This window comes from Cebus imitator, unplaced genomic scaffold (assembly GCF_001604975.1).
Source record: "Cebus imitator isolate Cc_AM_T3 unplaced genomic scaffold, Cebus_imitator-1.0 Scaffold186, whole genome shotgun sequence".
NCBI classification, from domain to species: Eukaryota; Metazoa; Chordata; class Mammalia; order Primates; family Cebidae; genus Cebus; species Cebus imitator.
The window spans coordinates 3,541,853-3,563,609 of NW_016107501.1; the positions used below are offsets into that span (position 1 = coordinate 3,541,853).

At 39.0% G+C, this 21,757-nt stretch overlaps 1 protein-coding gene and 1 long non-coding RNA gene across 8 annotated transcripts in view; one reads left to right on the forward strand and one right to left on the reverse strand.

Annotated features, from left to right (window-relative positions):
- Nucleotides 1-14,215, reverse strand: part of LOC108316280 — a 55,072-nt gene extending 40,857 nt beyond the window's left edge. Inside the window, exon 1 of one of the 7 annotated variants that reach the window (XR_005203025.1) lies at nt 13,824-14,188. This is a non-coding gene — a long non-coding RNA (uncharacterized LOC108316280). Of the gene's footprint in view, nt 1-13,823 lie in introns of all 7 variants that reach the window. The other 6 variants (XR_005203024.1, XR_005203021.1, XR_005203023.1 and 3 more) reach the window with 6 other exon arrangements.
- A 103-nt stretch (nt 14,216-14,318) lies between these two features.
- LOC108316267 (cyclin-dependent kinase 4 inhibitor B) lies at nt 14,319-20,668 on the forward strand (the record flags this gene model as incomplete). Its single annotated transcript, XM_017546013.1, has 2 exons — nt 14,319-14,795; nt 17,335-20,668. Coding segments are annotated over 2 exons (738 nt in total), but the record flags the coding sequence as incomplete, so codon positions are not given.
- Nucleotides 20,669-21,757: the final 1,089 nt, after the last annotated feature.

Below are 21,757 nucleotides of genomic sequence, written 5' to 3' on the forward strand. Positions count from 1 at the left end.
ATGATTACTTCAATAGATGCAGAAAAGGACCTCAATAAAGTTCAACATTCATTCATGTTAAAAAAAAAAAAGGTTCAATAAACCAGCTATTGAAGGAATGTATCTCAAAATAATAAGAGCCATCTATGACAAACCCACAGCCAACATCATATTGAATGGGCAAAAGCTGGAAGCATTCCTCTTGAAAACTGGCACAAGACAAATATGCCCTCTCTCACCACTTCTATTAAACATAGTACTGAATATTCTGGGCAGGGCAATCAGGCAAGAGAAAGAAATAAAGGCATCCAAACAGGAAGAGAGGAAGTCAAACTATCTTTGTTTGCAGATGTCATGATCCTATATCTAGAAGACCCCATTGTCTCAGCCCCAAAGCTCCTTGCTGATAAACAACTTCAGCAAAGTCACAGGATACAAAATCAATCTGCAAAAATTACTGGAATTCCTATACATTAACAGCAGTCAAGCCCAGAACCAAATCAGGTACAAATTCTCATTCAAAACTGCCAGAAAAAGAATAAAATAGCCCGGCGCGGTGGCTCACACCTGTAATCCCAGTACTTTGGGAGGCCGAGGCAGGTGGATCACAAGGTCAAGAGATCAAGACCATCCTGGCCAACATAGTGAAACCGTCTCTACTAAAATATAAAATATTAGCTGGGCATGGTGGCACGCATCTGTAGTCCCAGCTACTCAGGAGGCTGAGGCAGGAGAATTGCTTGAACCCAGGAGGCGGAGGTTGCAGTGAGCGGAGATCGTGCCACTGCACTCTAGCCTGGCACCTGGCGACAGAACAAGACCCGGCCAAAAAAAAAAAAAAAGGAATAAAATACCTAGGAATATAGCTAACCAGGGAAGTGAAAAATCTCTATAAGGAGAACTATAAACTACTGCTCAAGGAAATCAGAGATAATATAAACAAATGGCAAAACATTCCATGCTCATGTATAGGAAGAATCAGTATCGTGAAAATGGCCATACTGCCCAAAGCAATTTATAAATTCAAAGCTCTATATATTAAACTACCATTGAAATTCTTCATAGAACTAGGAAAAAGAATTTTAAAGTTCATATGGAACCAAAAAAGAGCCCTAATATCCAAGGCAATCCTAAGCAAAAAGAACAAAGCTGAAGGCATCACATTACCTGACTTCAAACTATACTACAGGGCTACAGCAACCAAAACAACATGGTACTGGTAATAAATAAATAAAAATAAATTTATAAAAATAAAAAACAAACAGACACAGACCAATGGACCAGAATAGAGAATCCAGAAATACAAAAACAAGCAATGAAGAACAGATTCCCTATTAAACAAATGGTGCTGGGATAACTGGCTAGCTATATGCAGTAAATTGCATCTGGACCCCTTCTTTATACCATATACAAAAATTAACTCAAGATACAGTAAAGACTTAAATGTAAAACCCAAAACTATTAAAACCCTGGAAGACAATCTAGGCAATGCCATTCAGAACATAGGACAGGCAAAGATTTCATGGTGAAGACACAGAAACAGTTGCATCAAAAGCAAAAATTGACAAATGGAATCTAATTAAACTAAAGAGCTTCTGTACAGCAAAAGAAACTATCAGTAGAGTAAAAAGACAGCTTACGGAATGGGAGGAAATTTTTTCAAACTATGCATCTGACAAAGGTCTAATATCCAATATTTTTAAGGAACTTAAACAAATTTACAAGAATAAAACAACCCCATTAAAAAATGGGCAAAGGACATGAACAGACACTTTTCAAAAGAAGACATACATGTGGCCAACAATCACATGAAGAAAAGCTCAACATCACTGATCATTAGAAAAATGCAAATCAAAGCCACAATGAGATACTATCTCACACAAGTCAGAATGGCTATTATTAAAAAGTTGAGCCAGGCGCGGTGGCTCACGCCTGTAATCCCAGCACTTTGGGAGGCCGAGGCAGGTGGATCACAAGGTCAAGAGATCGAGACCATCCTGGTCAACATGGTGAGACCCTGTCTCTACTAAAAATACAAAAAAAATTAGCTGGGCATGGTGGCACATGCCTGTAATCCCAGCTACTTGGGAGGCTGAGGCAGGAAAATTGCCTGAGCCCAGGAGGCGGAGGTTGCAGTGAGCCGAGATCACACCATTGCACTCCAGCCTGGGAAAAAAAAACGAAACTCTGTCTCAAAAAAAAAAAAAAAAAAGTTGAAAACAATAACAGATGCTGGTGAGGTAGTAGAGAAAAAGGAACACTTATACACTGTTGATGTAAATTGGTTCAACCATTGTGGAAGACAGTGTGATGATTCCTCAAAGCCCAAAAGACATAAATACCATTCAACCCAGCAATCCCATTACTGGGTATACACCCAAAGGAATATAAATCATTCTATTATGAAAACACTGCAGTACTATTCACAATGGCAAAAAAAAATTGAATTGATATAAATGCCCATCAATTATAGACTGGATAAAGAAAATGTGGCACACATACACCATGAAATTCTATACAGTCAGAAAAAAAGAACAAGATCACGTCCTTTTGCAGGGACATGAATGAAGCTGGAAGCCATTATCCTTAGCAAACTAATGCAGGAACAGAAGACAAATACCACATGTTCTCACTTATAAGTGGTAGATAAATGATGAGACCACACAGACACATAGAGGGGAACAACGCACACTGAAGCGCATCAGAAGATGGAAGGTAGGAGGAGGGAGAAAATCAGGAAAAATAACTAATGGATACCAGGCTTAATACCTGGGTGATGAAACAATTTGTACAACAAACCCCCACGACAAAAGTTTACCTATGTAGCAAACCTGCACATGTACTCCTGAACTTAGAATTTTTTAAAAAAGAGTTTGACCATTCAGGACATAGGCATAGGCAAGGACTTCATGGCCAAAACACCAAAAACAATGGCAACAAAAGCCAAAATAGACAAATGAGATCTAATTAAACTCCAGAGCTTCTGTATAGCAAAGGAAACAATCATTAGAGTGAACTGGCAACCAACACAATGGGAAAAAATTTTTGTAATCTACCTATCTGACAAAGGGCTAATATCCAGAATCTACAAAGAATTAAAACAAATTTATAAGAAAAAAACAAACAAACCCATTCAAAAGTGGGTGAAGGATATGAACAGACACTTTACAAAAGAAGACATCTATGAAGCCAACAAACATATGAAAAAATGCTCATCATCACTGGTCATTAGAAAAATGGAAATCAAAACCACAATGAGATACCATCTCCAACCAGTTAGAATGGCAATCATTAAAAAATCTAGAGACAACAGATGCTGGAGAGGATGTGGAGAAACAGGAACACTTTAACACTGTTGGTGGGAGTGCAAATTAGTGCAACCATTGTGGAAGACAGTGTGGCAATTCCTCAAGTACCTAGAAATAAAGATACCATTTGACCTAGCAATCCCATTACTGGGTATATACCCAAAGAATTATAAATTGTTCTATTATAAGGGCACATGCACACGTATATTCATTGCAGCACTGTTTACAATAGCAAAGACCTAGAACCAACCCAAATGTCCATCAACGATAGACTGGATAAAGAAAATGTGGCACATATACACCATGGAATACTACACAGCCATAAAAAATGATGAATTCCAGTCCTTCATGGGGACATGGATGAATCTGAAAACCATCATTCTCAGCAAACTGACACAGGAACAGAAAACCAAACACCTCATCTTATCACTCATAGGCAGGTGTTGAGCAATGAGAATACATGGGCACAGGGAGGGGAGCATCACACATTGTGGTCAGGTGGGGAGGGTTGGGGGAAGCGGGGGGCGGGGGGTAGGTAGGGTGGGGAGGGATAACAAGGGGAGAAGTACCAGATATAGGTGAGGGGAGGATGAAGGCAGCAAACCACCTTGCCATGTATGTACCTATGCAACAATCCTGCATAATCTGCACATGTACCCCAGAATCTAAAGTACAATTTAAAAAAAGGGGGGAGTGGAATTAATTCCTAGGATTTAATATTATTGCTTATACTCTACTATTCTTTTTCTCAAAAAAAAATAATCTCTCTGCTATGTTCAAATGTCTGCTAATTTTCTATACTCCAATATCTGCATTTCAGTATAGAGAAAGTTGCATTACTACATCTGTTGGTATAAATTAGTCTAAATTAGAGATATACACTCATCCCTGAGCTCTAGACTCCTCTCTCTAACTTTGATTGGATATCTCCATCTGAATAGTTCATGTCTCAAGTTCAGTGTTGCTGAACCTGAACTCATAATCTTCATCTTAAACTAAATCTTCATCCAGCATTCCCTATCTTGGTGACCATGATCACCAACCTCTTTCATTGTAAAAACCTGCCTAACACACTCCCTTCCCTCATCTTCCATCACCAGTTCATTGCTAAGCACTGTTGATGTTATTCTTTAAATATGTCTTAAAGAAGTCTACTTCTATCCATCTAGCTTCAGGCACTTCAGTTCAAGATACCATATTTTATCCTCTGAACTACTGGCCCACAGTATCTATTCTTGCCTCTCCCGAAAAACCATTCTTCAAAATGCATTCCAAGTATTTTTTTAATTTAACTGAAAATCTGATCACATCATGTATCTTCATAAACCCATCAATGGCTTCTCCTTAAGATAAAGACAAAAGTCCTTAACATGGTCTATATGGCTCTACATAATTTTTCCATGCTTATTTCTCAGCTAGCTACAATCTTTTCCTCCATCCCTATGCTCTAGTCACAATTCCTTCAATGTGTCCATGCTTGGTCCCACCTCAGAGCTTGCCACATGCAATTCCTTCTGACTTGCATGCCCCTCCTTGGAACAACTGCCTCTCTTTTGATTAGTTAATTCTTCTATAATCCTACAGACCTCAACTCAAATATCTCTTGATTCCCTCAACCACCAGACCAGATCAGCTCTCTCACTGGCATTTACATCACATCCAGGATTTTTACTTCATGGCACTTACAATGTTTTGAAATTAATAATCTCTGAATTGTTTATCACTTGTACCTAGAACATAGTGTCTGATATTTATTGGGGCCCTCAATATTTTGAATGTATGAGTAACTATACTACAGATAGCTAATTATTCAAGATTTTATGTTCACATTATTGCTAAAAATGTAGATGAAGTACAAGTAGATTGAAATAGGAAGCACAAACATGTTGATGCTCTTTACATCACATACATGGATTATGGTTTTGTTTGTTTGTTTGTTTTTTGATGGAGTCTCACTATGTCACCCAGGCTGGAGTGCAGTGGCCCGATCTCAGCTCACTGCAACCTCCACCTCCCAGGTTCAAGTGATTCTCCCGCCTCAGCTTCCCAAGTAGCTGGGATTACAGGTGCCTAACACCAAGCCCAGCTAATTTTTGTATTCTCAGTAGAGATGGGGTTTTACCATGTTGGCCAGGCTGGTTTGAACTGCTGACCTGAGGTGATCCACCAGCCGTGGCCTCCAAAAGTGCTGGGATTATAGGCATGAGCCACCGCGCCCAGCCCATGGCATATGTTATCAGTAATATGTAAGTATGGCTTCAGTCAAGGCAAGGAAGGTGAGAGTAACAATTTTTTAAAAAGTCATCAGAATCCAAAGCTGTGGAGAAAAACTACTTGAGATGAAGTGTGAGATTATTAGACCTAACAAGAAGAAAATTATTGGTTCTCTTAGCAATTGGTTACCCAGATTTTGAATGAAAGCCAGATTACAGAAGGTTGAAGAGTAAATGAAAATAGAGATATAAATATATACTAATGTTCTAATAAACTTAATTTTAAATATGCAGTTTAGCACATAAAAGTTAATTATTTGATTTCGACTGGCTATGTAATTCGATCTGAAGAACAGTTAACAACTTCACATGGCCAACAAGCATATGAAAAAATGCTCAGTATCACTGATCATTAGAGATATACAAATCAAAACCATAGTGAGAAACCATCTCACACTAGTCAGAATGGATATTATTAAAATGTCAAAAAATAACAGATGTTGGTGAGGTTGTAAAGAAAAGGGAATGCTTATACACTACTGGTAGGAATGTAAATTAGTTTAGCCACTCTGGAAAGCAGTTTGAAGATTTCTCAAAGAAATTAAAACAGAACTGCCCTTCGACCCCACAATCTCATTATTGGGAACATATCCAAACGAAAATAAATTGTTCTGCCAAAAAGACACATACACCTAAATGTTCATCACAGCACTATTCACAATAGTAAAGACATGGAATCAATATAGATGTCCATCAATGATAGACCAGATTAAGGAAATGTGGTACATATACACCATAGAATACTTAGCAGTCATTAAAAAATGAAATCATGTACTTTGCAGCAACATGAATGCAGCTGGAGGCCATTATCCTAAGCAAATTAATGCATGAACAGAAACCCAAATTTTGCATATACTCACAAATAGGGACTAAACACTGGGTACATATGAACACAAAGATTAGAACGCTAGACACTGCGGCCTACTTGATGGGGGAGGGCGGAAGGCAGGTGAGGGTTGAAAAACTGCCTATCAGGTACTATTCTCACTACCTGGCTGACAAAATCATTTGTACACCAAACTCCTGTGACACACAATTTGCCCATGTAACAAAGCTGCACATGTACACACTGAATCTAAAATAAAAGTTGAGAAAAGAAAGAAAAATTTCAAATAAGGAAGAAAAAGAAGTCCAGTTTCCAACTCATGACTCATTAAGATGGTTGCTTGAATGTAGGACTGGTCAGATTAATCAAATCTTCAAGCCAATTGATCCAGATAAATGAAATCTTCAAGCCAATTAATTCTGATGAGATATGTGTATGTGTGTTGGTGTGTGTGTGTGTGTTGCATATTTTAACAAAGAAGCCTCCTAAAATTATTTTTTTAATCACTACATCAGGTAAAGTGAGTATTTTATAAGAGGCTTGGACAGAAAATATGCTTTATCAGAAATGTATGAATTATCCCTAATATCAGTAAACATAGTTTGGAGAGAACACATTTCCCAAGAAAGTAAATTAAATATATAATTTATGCAAAACAACAATCTTCAAAAAAAAATTAAGAAAAATTAAAATGCTCAGCTTTTTTTTTTAACTTGCTAGCTTTTTCCTCAAGCAATTAAGCCCCCAGAAACCATCTCTACTTTTAGAAAAAGTTTTCATCTAACTCAATCCCTCACTACACCTCCTGTTATTCCATCTATAATAGCAACAGTTGTGAAATGCACTAGATTCTAACATTAACACTAGATACATTAAAAATAGAGCAGAGTCCGGATACACAAATTAATTTCACAAATAATTATTGTCTCACACATGACTGTTATTCAAGTTATCCAACTGAAGCATAAAGTCGTTTCAGCAGTAGCTTAAGTCTGGTTACCAACACAATACCTCTTTGCATGCAATGGCCTATTAAATTATCTTCAACTTTAAAAGGTTCCTTTGTTTTTGAATGCTTATAAGTTAATAAACAAATATATGCCAATATCTTGGCAGAATTCATGAATTTAATAACTTCAATATGTTGTTCATATAAAAATTTCTGGCAAATGAGAACTGTACATTACTGATGTGACAAAGTACACAAGCCAATGTTGACATAATTTTTCAAAATGGGGTCTCTGGGGTAACTGAACTATATACAATAATTTTATTCAAGAATGAGTTTCAATGACAGGACAAAACTTGATAAAATGATGAAATAAAATATTATATGCCCAAGTTCAGTAAACCTTGTGTGTATAGCCAAAAAAATCTCAAACTTGCCTAGCACATAGAGTCTGAATTCAGTTGGGTTTGTGTAAAACAGGTAGACTGAGCACTAAAAAAAGGAGTGGATAACCCATATAGGCAGACTTCCTTATTTTAAATACCACTTCCCGCTAAAAGTAAAACCAGTACTTCTTTGAAAAATAGTTAATATTTATGTACAGGACTGGAAGTGTATAAGATAAAACTGGAACACATTGTTATACCAGAAATCAAAGATTTTGTCAAAGACTAATGGTTCCATGTCAAAAAGACCCAGTAATTAATTTGCACAGTCTCCCATTGGCCAAAGATAGGATTTCATCATCAACAGGAATAATTATAATGGGTTGAAACATACCAATTATGTTTAAATCTATAGGCTTATAATAATAATTTTTTAATTATTATTCACCTTTGAAAGATGCTAGAGATTCAACTCATTATTTTGAAAATTTATAAATACATTTCAAAATCTAGCGTTTATTCTGTCTTTCTTATATATACCTGAAAGCAACTAAGTAGATAATGAAGAGAACTTTCTATATAGAAATATTCCAGGCCAGGCACAGTGGCTTATGTCTATAATCCCAACACTTTGGGAGGCTGAAGCAAAGAATCACTTGAGCCCAGGAGTTTGAGACCAGCCTGCTCAAAAAAGCAAGATCCTCATCTCTACAAAAAAATTTTAAAAATTAGCCAGGTAGTGTGTGCCTGTAGTCCTAGCTATTGGGGAAGCTGAGGTGGGAGGATTACTTCAGCCTGGGAGTTGCAGATTGCAGTGAACTATGATCACACAACTGCACTCCACTGTCACTGGGTGACAGTGTGAGACTATGTCTCAAAAAATAATAAATGAATGAATAAATAAATAAACAAATAAATAATTTTAAAAAATATTCTAGCTAGTAAATGAAGGAAAGGATAGCAAAATTAGAATGTCACCATTTTGCCATCCCCAAGAAAATAATAGATCTATGAAATATGTATCCATGGCTGCTATAATCATAGAAAGAGACAAACATATTACGTGTCTCTTGGTGAAAGTATGTGATGCCACTTATTAAATACTTTTGCCAAAATATCAAACCTGAATCACATCCAGACTCTAGGCTTAAATAATAAATTATTAGAAATGCAAATGACAAAGAAAAATGTTAAGTGTCATCATAAAGAAGCATTCAGCAAAATCTAAACTTTAGGAAACTACAGAAAAAGCCAATTTCTGCAAGAAATAAATTGAAATTAAAAAAAAGAAGGCAAAAAGGGGAAACTGTAGATTAAGAGGAAACAAGAGGCCAGGTACAGTGGTTCATGCCTGTAATCCCAGAACTTTAGGAGGCTGAGATGAGAGAACTGCTTGAGCCCAGGAGTTTAAGACCAGCCTAGGACAGATGGCAAGACTTCATCGCTACCAAAAAGTAAAAATATTAGCCAGTCATGGTGGCCAACACCTGTAGTCCCAGCTACTTTGGAGGCTGAGGCAGGAGGATCCCTTCAGCCCAGGAGTTCGAGATGGCAGTGACCCTTGCTCATGGTACTGCACTCCAGCCTGACCGACAAGGTGTAACCTGTCCCTTAAAGAAAAAAAGAGGGAGAGAGAGATACAACAGACTGGTAGCAATTTCAGCCAATTTCAATGTGCTAGCCTTATTTTAATCCTTATTCAAATGAATAAATTATTAACAACAGTTTTAAAAGAAATGAAAAGCAAAATGTGTAAAAATTAAGATGCTGTTATGGGCTGAATTGTTGCCTCAAATTTCTTATGTTAAAGTCCTAATCCCAATACTCACAATGTGACTATATTTGGAAACATGGTCATTAAAGAAGTGACTAAGTTAAAATAAGGCCTTTGGGGTGGGCCCTAATCCAATCTGACTGGTGTCCTCAAAAGAGGAGGAAATTAGAGACTCAGGGGCATATGTGCACACAGGATGACTATGTGAAGAGGCAGCAGCAGGATGGCCATCTGCAAGTCAAGAAGAGGGGGCTCAGGAGAAGTTAAAACTCTGAAAAAATAAATATCTGTTGTTCAAGCCACTCAGTCTGTGGTATTTTGTTATGGCAGCCCTGGCAAACTGATACAGATGCTACAATGATGAATAAGTCTACCATTTAATTAATCTTGAAAAACACCCGGGAATATAGAAGTGGATATACTGTGAATCATGGAGCAATAATTCCCAACTCATAAACTGGAGAAAATCAAACCTCCTGGTGGGTAGGTGGGTCATATAAAATTTGAAAAGGGCCCCAAAGTGATTATAAATTTCCTTCTCTTCTCACTTAGAAACACTATCTTAGACCTAACAATATGCAAAAGAGCGCACAAATAAGGGCAAGGTTGGGTCACTGTTTCTTTTAGCCAGTCAACTAATTCTACTCATACATTTTTAGAGAGGTCATATACAGACAGTTTCACCAACTAGAATATAAAAATATTATTACGAGTGATCTGAGTTACATGCAACATTGGAACAGATACTACTCATTTCCTTCCACTGACCTGCAAAATTCTAAGCCAATTTACTGTTAACTTTTTCTTCTCACTTATAAATTATTCACCATGTTAAAAGACATGGCTCTGACAATTCCAAGTTTCAACTGCCCACTATGTTCCCAACCACTTCATCTTTTAAATGTGTTTAAAGCATTAACAACAGATTGTGTTTCACCCTAGAGACAGCTGGGTTTCAAAGAGAGGTAAAATGTTTCATAATCTCACTCTATTGTCCAAGATAAATGTGCTATTGTATTACATGTGAAGTGTCATCTTTGAAGTCTATTAAGGGTGTGCTGTGAGGTAAGCCATCTGGAAAACACAGTGTAAACTGAAAAATAATTATAAGTTAGTTCATTACTTTTTTTCCAGTTAAGCCTACCATGACAGCTGCTAAAAACACTAAGCAGTATAAAGGGTAAAAAGACTCTGAAGTTGCACAAGTTATACCCATCTCCAATAATGATTAGCTAGTATACAAGTCACTCAACTTCTCTGATCCTTTTGGCTTGTCTGTAAAATTGAAATATGGACACATTCCACAAGGAGTTTTACGAGTGTTAAATGAAACAACAGGCCAGGTGCAGTGGCTCACACCTATAATCCCAACACTTTGGGAGACCAGGTCGGGCAGGTCACGAGGTAAGCCTGGCCAACGTGGTGAAACCCCGTCTCCACTAAAAATACAAAAATTAGCCGGGCATGGTGGCTGCGCCTGTAATCCCAGCTACTCAGGAGGCTGGGGCAGGAGAATAACTTGAACCCGGGGGGCAGAGTTTGCAGTGAGCCAAGATCGCACCACTGTACTGCACTCCAGCCTGGGCAACAGAGCAAGACTGTCAAAAAGAAAGAAGGGAAGGAAGGAAGGAAGGAAAGAAGGAAAGGAGGGAGGGAGGGAGGGAGGGAGGGGGGCAGGGAAGGAGGGAAGGAAGGAAGGAGGGAAGGAAAGAAGGAAAGAAGGAAGGAAGGAAAGAACAGCTGTAAAGCACTTGGGACAGAGTACACAATAAATGGTATTTCTCTCCTAAATATAGATTATATGGTATTCTTTATACAGGGAATATTAGATAAAATCTAATCATATTTGGAAATCAGGTTGAACGGGTTGGTATTTCAAAGAAATCCATTGTGCTTCCATAATGTCCTTTCTATCTGATGGAGAAAAGGGGCTTTGGAAGATCAAGTTTGAAGCTTTAGAATTCTGTCTGGAGCAGGTTAGGACCACCCAGGCGTGTGAGTATAAGCAAAGCGCTGTCCGTGGTGCTAGTAAGCGCGAAGGCCCCCAGCACCATTTTCCCTACCCAAAATTGTTTTTCAGCCGACTTGCTTAATGAAGCTCACATATCTGTCTCGTCATTATACTCACCCATTGGTTCTTTCTCTATCACCATTCTTTGTGCTCCCGTCAAAGAAGAATATTATCTTCTATTTCCCTATCAACTACAAACAGTTTTCATTTTTCGGACACATTTACCACCTAAGAAATGGCTCAGGAATTCGCTCAGGCTATCTTGTCCTAATTTTTTTGATAAGTTTCAGAGAAACTCAAAGGTCAAAGCAAGAGCACAGGAAACATTTTTCTTTTTTGAGACCGAGTTTCACTCTGCCACCCAGGCTGGAGTGTAGTGGTGCAATCTCAGCTCACTGTCACCTCCGCCTCCCGAGTTCAAGCGACTCTCCTGCCTCGGCCTCCTGAGTAGTTGGGATCACAGGCGCGCACTACCACGCCGGACTATTTTTTGTGTTTTTAGTAGAGACGGGGTTTCGCCATGTTGCTCAGGCTGGTCTCAAACTCCTGAGCTCCAGCGATCCAGATCCACACACTTCAACCTCACAAAGTGCTGGGATTACACGCATGAGCTACTGCACCCAGCCTCTAGAAACATTCATTTCTGATGCCTCCTTTGAAAACTCTCTTCGATTGGCATCTCCTCTTAGAAACTTTCCTTGTACCCTCACCCTAAATTCCAGTCTTCCTTACTTCCAAAGTATCTTGTAGATGTATCTCAGTAAAGTAACTTTAAATACATTAAATCGAAACTATTTATTAGTTTCTAGTGCCACTATAGAGTTTCTTAAAAGTGAGGACTCATGTCTTATTCAACTTTGAACTTCTAGAATATAGGACATGCTGCATTACTTACTTTGAACTAAACTTAATAACTGTATCTATGAGAGACAAGATCCCAATAACAAGAAGGCAACCTTCCTTGTTGCACTTGACTGTGCACTACATTTTGGAGTACCTAGGCTTTTCTGATGAAGATATTCTGGACTGTGTCTTTGCCACCACATCCACCACACCAGTCTAGTGGCTTGGCCCCTCAGGGTGAATGGTAAAGAACCAATGTCATTCATTTTAAAGGCTCCTGCTTCCCACTGCCCATCTTTCCTCCTATTTCTTCTATTCTACCTACACATCTGTTATCCCCAATACTATCCATGGGGACTGATTTCCTAGACAAACACAATCTCTTCATGCGTTTCACCCAGAAGTAGACTTTGGTTCCTCTAGTCAAATCCAAAAATGGAGTGGCTATCAACAAACAAAAGGGCATTTTTACAGATAAACGTGGAAGTTTGAATAAAAGTGAAAGGTAGAGGAATTAAGAAGACTAGGAAATGGAGGTTGGATAGTAAAGACAAAGAAATTGTTATTAATGTTAAGCAGTTCCCTTCCCTGTCCAGGTAGATTTCAGCTCTGTTGAGGCTCTGTCAGATTTTCAGCCCTAACCACCATTTCCATGGGCACCACTGCCTTTAAAAGAAAGCTTTCTCTCATTCTACAGGGATTTGGGGGATGAGGAGTCAGAGCTGAGGTATCCTAGAAGAAACAGGTGGAGACTCTCATTTTGCAATATACAACCAATTGTCCTCCTTTTAAAATTTTGTCTTCCTCAGCACTCTGAACCAAAATGATTCTGTAAATAAAAATCGTTCACTCTAAGGACAGGTTCACTTGTGTAGTTCCTCACCAAAGTTTTTAGGCAACAAATCCATAATTTGTGGTTTTCTTCCTAGTCAATGTAGCATCAGCTGAAATTTTTTAAATAAAGTAATAAATGTTGATTCAAACTCACCTAGGAAGATTAGAAAGGGGAAAAAAAGCACTTGGCATTTAAATCTTCAGAAGAGAATTTAATAACAGGTTCAGCCTGTTTAATGACAGGCTCAGCACCACACCCTTCTCTTATTATGTTTCATTATTACTGCATAAATTTCCTTTACTACTCACGATAAATAAAAAATTAAATGCTTGACAAAGTGGGTTTAAACAGGTAAGAGTGCAAACAAAGATTTACTGCACAAATATGATGAAACTGGGATCTCAGATTCTTAAAGTATAAATATTTTTTGTCTTATGTATTCCAGGTTGCCACTCAATCTCTAACTAGTTTTTTTTCTTTTTTGAGGGTTATAACCATAATGCAAAGATGGAAAGAATTTAAAGGCACATGCAAAACAGGATTCTCAGGATTTTTCTCTATTTTTATGGTTGACTAATTCAAATAGGAAGACACGTGCAAAAGAAAATTGCTAAGGTTGACACAAGATACGAAACTTACGAAGTTCAAGTACTGCGTGGGATGAGTTTAACTTGTATGACAGGTGCAGAGCTGTCGCTTTCAGACATCTTAACACGGAGTTATTTTCAGTGCCTTTCTCTCGGCCACAAGGGAGCCACCAACGTCTCCCCAGTGAAACCACCTGGCCTAAGGCTGAAGGAACAGAAGTCCTCTGCTCCGCCCACTGGGAATTAGAAGCTGAGGGCAGTGGGTCAACATTCCCAAAATCTTAGCCTTGGCTTTACTAGACATCCAGCTAGCCGCGCAGCCGGCGTCCCGGCGGCTCCCGGGCCCAGTCTCTGGCGCATGCGTCCCAGCACCTTTGGGCGGGCTTCCCCGCCGCCGTGACGCGTTGGCCTGGCCGGCCTCCCTGGGAGCAGGCGGGCAGGGGGCGGAGCCTAAGGGGGTGGGGAGAGGCAGGCCCCTTGGCCCAGCTGAAAACTGAATTCTTTGCCGGCTGGCTCCCCACTCTGCCAGAGCAAGGCGGGGCAGTGAGGACTCCGCGACGCGTCCGCACCCTACTGGAGAGCCGCTTTGAGCTCGGCTGCGGCCGCGCGAGGCACTTTTTCCCAGAAGCAATCCAGTCGCGCCGGGTGGTTCTTGGGCGCCAGGAAAAACCCGGAGCTAATACCCGCCGCTCTGCCATTGCACGGGGCCCCAAGCCGCAGACGGACGGCGGAGGGGAATGAAGCTGAGCCCAGCTCTCCCAGGAAGAAGACAGTGCGCCGGAGCGGCGTGGGAAAGAAGACAGGAGTGTCGTTAAGTTCACGGCCCACGGTGGATTATCCGGGCCGCTGCGCGTCTGGGGGCCGCGGACTGCGCGAGGAGAACAAGGGCATGCCCAGTGGGGGCAGCAGCGATGAGGGCCTGGCCAGCGCCGCGGCGCGGGGACAAGTGGAGAAGGTGCGGCAGCTCCTGGAGGCCGGCGCGGATCCCAACGGAGTCAACCGCTTTGGGAGGCGTGCAATCCAGGTAGCAGGGGCCCCGGGGCCTCGCCAGCAGGGGGCGCGCGAACGCGGGGCGCGGCCTCGGCCAGTCGGGGCTGGAACCGAGATCGCCGGTGTAGACTTACACAGCAGCCTCCATTGGCCGGAGGTCTGCAGCCCAGGCGTAAAACAGGCTTTTACCCAACAAAAATCCTAAAGAGAGAGATTGAAAAACCCACTGTTTCAGCTTTTCATTAAAAAATGGTTTTCTGCCATCTCATGATCAGAGATGCAAGAAACAAATTGAATTGGGGAAAAAAAGAGAAAAAGTTTAGTTGGGGAGGAAGACTATCTTGTCTGCCTGCTTTCAACGATACAGATAAGTAAACTAAGTTATACATTCTGGATTGGATTTAAGAAATTCTACAAAATCATAGTACATGGAAATAATTCAATGTAAACTTTTAAGCTACTATATGAAATCTTTTGTATTGTTTTCTCATAAAGGTTAATTGAATTCAAAGGAATGAGACTGGATTCCTCAACCACAGTACTTAGTTCTTTTTATGTTAGCAATATCTTATAAGTGATGCATAAGAGGAAAATATATACATATAGTTCTATAGATTTTTCATTTAATTATCATACTCAGTGCCCAGATTACAAAAATATTCCTGCAGCAACTGTTAGGTCCTTTTTGAATGGCAAAGGATCTTCATAAATAATGTATCTTTATCTTCATTGTTAAAGTACTCGTATTCAGTGTTTACGAATCCTGCTTTAATTAGTACTGATGTTTTTAATTTCTTTTACAATCTTAGGACAACACTTTTGTACTTTACCGTTGGCTATTAGTCATATTCAGTATTCACCTCACTATCACCCTCCAAAACTAAGCTAATACTAAGGGATCTTGTTAACAGTGTCGATTTTAAAGAAGTGTCAATTTCTTTTGAATTCTTAGAATAGTGGTATAACAAATAAGGGATATTTTAAAGGAGCAAAAATATTGTAAAGTTCTTGAAAACTTAAAATTCTATTAATAATTATAAAAACAAGTTATATATATAATTCACCATTTTCTGAAATACTAAGAACAGCTATTTTCCTCTCTTTTTTCTGTGTAAAATACCCTTACATCGCTAGTAAAAATAACTTATCTTGGTTTTCAAGGGAGGAAATGAACATTTCTAATATTAATGAAACAAGCAAAACATGAGGAGTATACTGCCTTTCAATTAAATGGTACATTTAAAAGTACATAAGCCCATAACTTAATTTGGGGCATTTAGTTACCAAAAACTGTCTTATAATTAACTTAAAATATGTCAGCAAATGTTTTCATAATGTTCGTGTACACAAATGGCTGCTATAGGATTACTCCTGCAAAATGCTTTTTCTAAGTTATGCATCATCCTGATTGCTAACATCCAAGCTCTTTTTATTTATTTTATTTTTATTTTATTTTTTATTTTTTGAGACGGGGTCTCACTCTGTTTGGCAAGCTGGAGTGCAGTGGTACGATCTCAGCTCACTGCAACCTCACCTTCCAGGGTTCAAGTGATTCTCCTGCTTCAGCCTCCTGAGTTTTGGGGGCTGTAGGCAGGCCCCACCACTCCCAGCTAATTTTTTTTTTCGTTTTTTTGTAGTGGTAGAGACAGGATTTCACCATGCTGGCCAGGCTGGTCTCCAATCCTGACTTCAGGTGATCTGCCTGCTTCTGCCTCCCAAAGTGTTGGGCTTACAGGCCTACAGCACCTGGCCCAAGCTCTTTTTATATAGCAAAATATTTACTATTTAACGTTATAAAATCTTAGCTATTATAAAATCCTATAGTATATAAATATATTGTTAGTTTTACATTACATTAAATATATTACACTCTAAATTTAAAATGATGAACTGTTTAAGAAAAATCATTTGTTGTCACAATTTTATAGGATTATGCATGATTTAATTTACTTTTCCCTTCTAATCTCCAACTCTGGCTCAATTTATCACACTACAATCTGTTTATGAACACAGACCCAAGATAAATGCCTTCCACGCAGGCTTTGCTGAGAACTAAACTTTTTAAAAAACGTAGTGGTTTATTTTCTCCCCTAAACCATTACTCCCAACTTCTAACAAACAGTAGTTGGCTTCCTAGTAAATATTTTGAGACCTAGATTATGGAGGAGGAGTCAGCAAGGCAAATAATTTAAAATTTTAAAAGCCAAATAAATTTAACTGTGCCTATAAATCATTTAACAAAATAGATTCCTATCTTCCAATGGAAATTAAGATTTGTTTTCCACAATGACGATCATGACTTTACCATCAACTTTCTTGTCTCTGCACGTTTAGAGAATAAAATGGCATTTAATTTGTACTGAGTAGAGCATAACCTGAAGGTGGGGTGGGAAAGCAGATTGCATCAGCAAATGAAGAAACACCAGACACCAGAGACCCGAACACCTCTGCACTGGGTGGATACTTCACAAATAGGTGTTTGTTTAAATGGCTCCGCTCACCTCGCCCCGGCCGGCCGGCACCTCCCACACCTGACTCCACCCTGGCTCTGACCACTGTGCTCTCTCTGGCAGGTCATGATGATGGGGAGTGTCCGCGTGGCAGAGCTGCTGCTGCTCCACGGTGCCGAGCCCAACTGTGCGGACCCTGCCACTCTCACACGACCGGTGCACGACGCTGCCCGGGAGGGCTTCCTGGACACGCTCGTGATGCTGCACCGGGCCGGGGCGCGGCTGGACGTGCGCGATGCCTGGGGCCGTCTGCCCTTGGACCTGGCTGAGGAGAGGGGCCACTGCGATGTTGCAGGGTACCTGCGTGCGGCTGCGGGGGACTGACGCCGGGTTCCCCAGCCGCCCACAACGACTTTATTTTCCTCCCCAATTCCCCACCCCCACCCACCGAATTAGATGAAGGCTGCAAAAGGGGAGCGGCAGGAAGTCTGTAAACCTACAAGCCTTCTGAGACTGGCAGGAAGGGGGAGCCGACCGGGAATAACCTTCCATACTTTTTTTTTTCTCAATCCGGCCCTCGACACTCACCGTAAAGCCAAACACAGGCGGATTTCCAGTGATATGTAGGAGTGTGTGAAGTTCAGGTGTCGTTTGCTTTTCGGGGTTTTCTCAGGGAAAGTGCATATGAAATCCTTGACTAACCCTGGTGGCTACTAATCTTCCAATGGATGACTCCAGCGCCGAGTGGGAGACAGTCGTGATTGGCATTTGGGTGGGGGCAGTCCATGCGTTCACCCCACTGTCTGTTGAGGAGTTCTGGTGAACCCACAGGTTAGGCCCTAGCGGGAAAAAAGAAAACCTGAAGACTGAGGACAAAGTGGACGGGAGGGCTGAGGTGGGCTTCAGTAAGTGATCGGTGCTTTAGTTTGGCCGCTTGGCAAGTCCAGGGCGGAAACCACACTCTTTGGAAGCCCTGGGGACCCGCGCCCAGCTCCACCAGATAGCAGAAGGGTAAGAGAGGACGTGCAAGCGACGACAGTTCTCCCCCCAAAATCGTCGTCGTCCTAAAATCCCTGGACCACGATGCTGCAGAACACCTTTGCAGAGGGTGTTGGCCTTTGTTCTTACTGCACTGCGCAGAGTTTACCACGGCGTTCCGGAGGCAAACTGCGCAGGATGAGATGGTGAAGTGAAATGAGAGCAATTGTAACGGTTAACTGTAACGTTTTGTTTCTTGCACACAAGCGTGCGTGCGCATGAATTGCTACTTTTTGCTTTTGTGATATTTTGTATTTTTTAGTTGTTCAGTAACTGTCTTATTTAATGGTGAGATTTTAAATAACATTATAACTAGTGGCTCTCAGTTAAAATGTGAGGAAGAACTACAGCTCTTAAATGTAGCCATGGCACTGTAGCAAGCTCTGTGCAAACGCCTAGATTGCTTTCTCCTTAACCTATTTATTTCTTTGTTAAATTTTTCTGATTGTTTCCTTTATAGAGTGTCTCCGAGTGCGGAGGTCAGACTAAGAAATATTCCAAATGTCTTTTAGAAGATAGATGCACTTATGTAGTAAATTATCTTGGGATATTTCCCAAAAGACTGCTGAAAAAAATAGATTGAGTATAAAAACTGTTGTAAATATATGATGGCTTGTGGGATGTCCTACTATCTACTGAACAAACTAAAGATGTACTGCTTTGGGATTTAATTTCCAGTGTTGCTTATTTTATCATTGGAAAAAACTGATATTTCACTGCTTTAATAAATAATTAAGATTGAACTCCAAGAGGTGGGTAATTTGGTTTAAAAATACATGTTCATGGATTTACCACTGACTCCTGAGAAATGTTAAAGGTTCACAGGGGTTCCCTTATCTCAACATTTGTAATAATTATTTATAAGCAATACCAACAATTTATAAAAACTGCTTACATATGCCACAGAAAATTAAACATAAAATTTATACATGTATTATGCTTCTGAATGCTCATTCTACTACACATTTAAAAGAGGCAAAAAGAAACAGAAAAAAGTAATTTGAGAGTGGAGACTTGTAAGAAAGAGTACATTTGAGCTAAATACACAACTCTTCACTGCTCTACCAATTCCTGTTCCCAAAATGAACATATTTCTGGGGAAAGTTAGTTGAGAATCAGAGCATATGTCACTGGGAAAAGGATATGTTTATTGACATATAATATGTACCAGGCATACATTAAAATATATTTGTTCATTTAATACTTAAACCTGAGAGATAGGTATTGTTTCCCAGATGAAGACAATGAGGCAAAGAAATAATCAAATAACTTGCCAAAGGTCAGAAGATATTCATTCCATGAATGCAAAAAGTAAGTGCATCTGCTTCAAAAGCCTATTATGACTGTCTTGCTTTTCTTCCCATTGCACCAGCATGTCCTCCAAAATCATTAATGATACACAGGAAGATAACTTAAGAAAAAAAAAAACAGAAATACACAATGATCTCCCTCATAAGTTCCTATGGAGGCTTTTCTTTCTCTAACTTCTGGTAAATAAAAACAGCTTGTTTCAAATCTATTTTAAAATGTCAACAATATGGAGAATAGCCCCCCAAAACACCTATAAAAACCCAAAATTTTGGAACAAAGTTAATGGAACCTCCATTTTCAAATTAAAGCATACACAGGGACAGAAAATATAATTCTAGTTATCACTTAAGCACTCAACATTATAGGCTACAAGAATAATATTTTTATAGTTATAGTATTTTACAATTACTAGAAAACATTCTGTATGAAAGAAGTCAATTGATAATTTAAAATCTCCCATTTGATTTATAAAATCCCTTAATTTGACCTCTATGTCTTAAATTCCAAGATGTTTAAATTTGCTAGTTGCATGATACTGGGTCATGAAAAATTATCCCTTGAATTAGATATGAAACATGTTACTTCATTTCTAGAAAGATTCCATAACTTGTGGAATCTTTCCTAATGGCAATCTGATATTAAGGGAAACTAAAAAAAAAAAAAAAAGAAATGTTCTTGTAGATTACATAGTACTATATATTACATTGTTTTTTGTTTTGTTTTGTTTTGTATAAAGCAAACCTTAAACATTATTGGGTATCAGTTACCGCCTGGTTGTACTGAAATAGTAACTTATTAATGCCATGTAAAAATTAATTCCATTTTGAAGCCACCTGGCAGACAGGTTTAGCTGTTTCATCAACAGCCTGAAGAAATACATACTGTTAAATCTGTTAAGGATTTCACTTTGAAGGATACATGCAAAAACACAGTTACTATTTTTATGAGTCCTGTTTCTGGCTCCATTGTGGAACTACAGAAAATTAAATATACCTGTTAAGTTCTATATCTAAGTCTAAGACATTATCAAGGTTTGTACAAATTCTACTACCTGACATTTATTCCAAGAAGACCTGGAAAGTTAAATAAATTTAGAAATTTAATAATATTCATTTGGCTTCATTTTTGTCTTTTTTCACCAAAGTGGATGAATTTTTTAAGGGTGTTTTGCCATGAAAGCAAAATCTATGTAAAATTTCCCGTGCTTTAAATGGTTAAAATTAGTAATTTCAGAACTAAGGAATGAAACAGATTCAAGAGGAGAGCTTGAGATTGATAAAACCTCAAACAACTCTGGGAAAATGTATTCTTAGGAATGCTTTCATGATACTTTATTTACCTAGTATGGCAAGCACAATATAGTGTCTAGGGCCAAATAATTTATCTTATGAAGCTAGGTAACTGCCCTTCAACAAATGTATACCACTGATTTCATTTACACTTACATTGAGATTCTACATTGCCCTCCCTTGTTTGGAAATACTAAAAACACAGTGTGTGCACTGATATGTAACAGTCAATAGGAAAAATTTTAAAAATAGCAAAAATTTTCTCTTTTTGCTGACTCTATAATTACTCCCTCCATTGTTTTAAATGGTGAAATATATGCTCATTTTCTTTTTATGCTTTACCAGAGATGGATTTTTTAATCATAGGGCATAATTTTTACAATGTTCAATATACTGCCACTCTATCAAAAGCTGAGTAAGTAGAATTAATGCTCTGCAAAACTTAGAAACATTATCTGAAGAAGCACTCTTGTGAACTGCCTTCTGGGGCAAATGTGAAAGCCAGTATCTTCTAAGTACAGTGAGGTCTGTCCTCATGTTTTATGTTAGCAACTAATCATAACCAAATTCTGACATGTTTACTAGATTTTCAGTATTAACAGAAACTGTTTAGTTATTTGATGAAAACTTGCAGGATAATGCTTAGGTTGGTGTAATTCACAGTGTCCAATTACCAAGCTACAAACAGATAACTAGATACACCATCACATATATATGAAAATAAGAAAATTTTAATTTTAGAAATTATTTGAAGGAGCAACAGTTGAGCCACAATACTTTCAGTATCTTCCTAGTCTATAATGACAGGAAAGAAAGAGGGAATGAAGGAAAGGGAAACCAGAACTCAAATGGGAGACAGAAGACCTAGAGTCCCACAATCGTTCTTTAATTAATTTGATATATGAGTG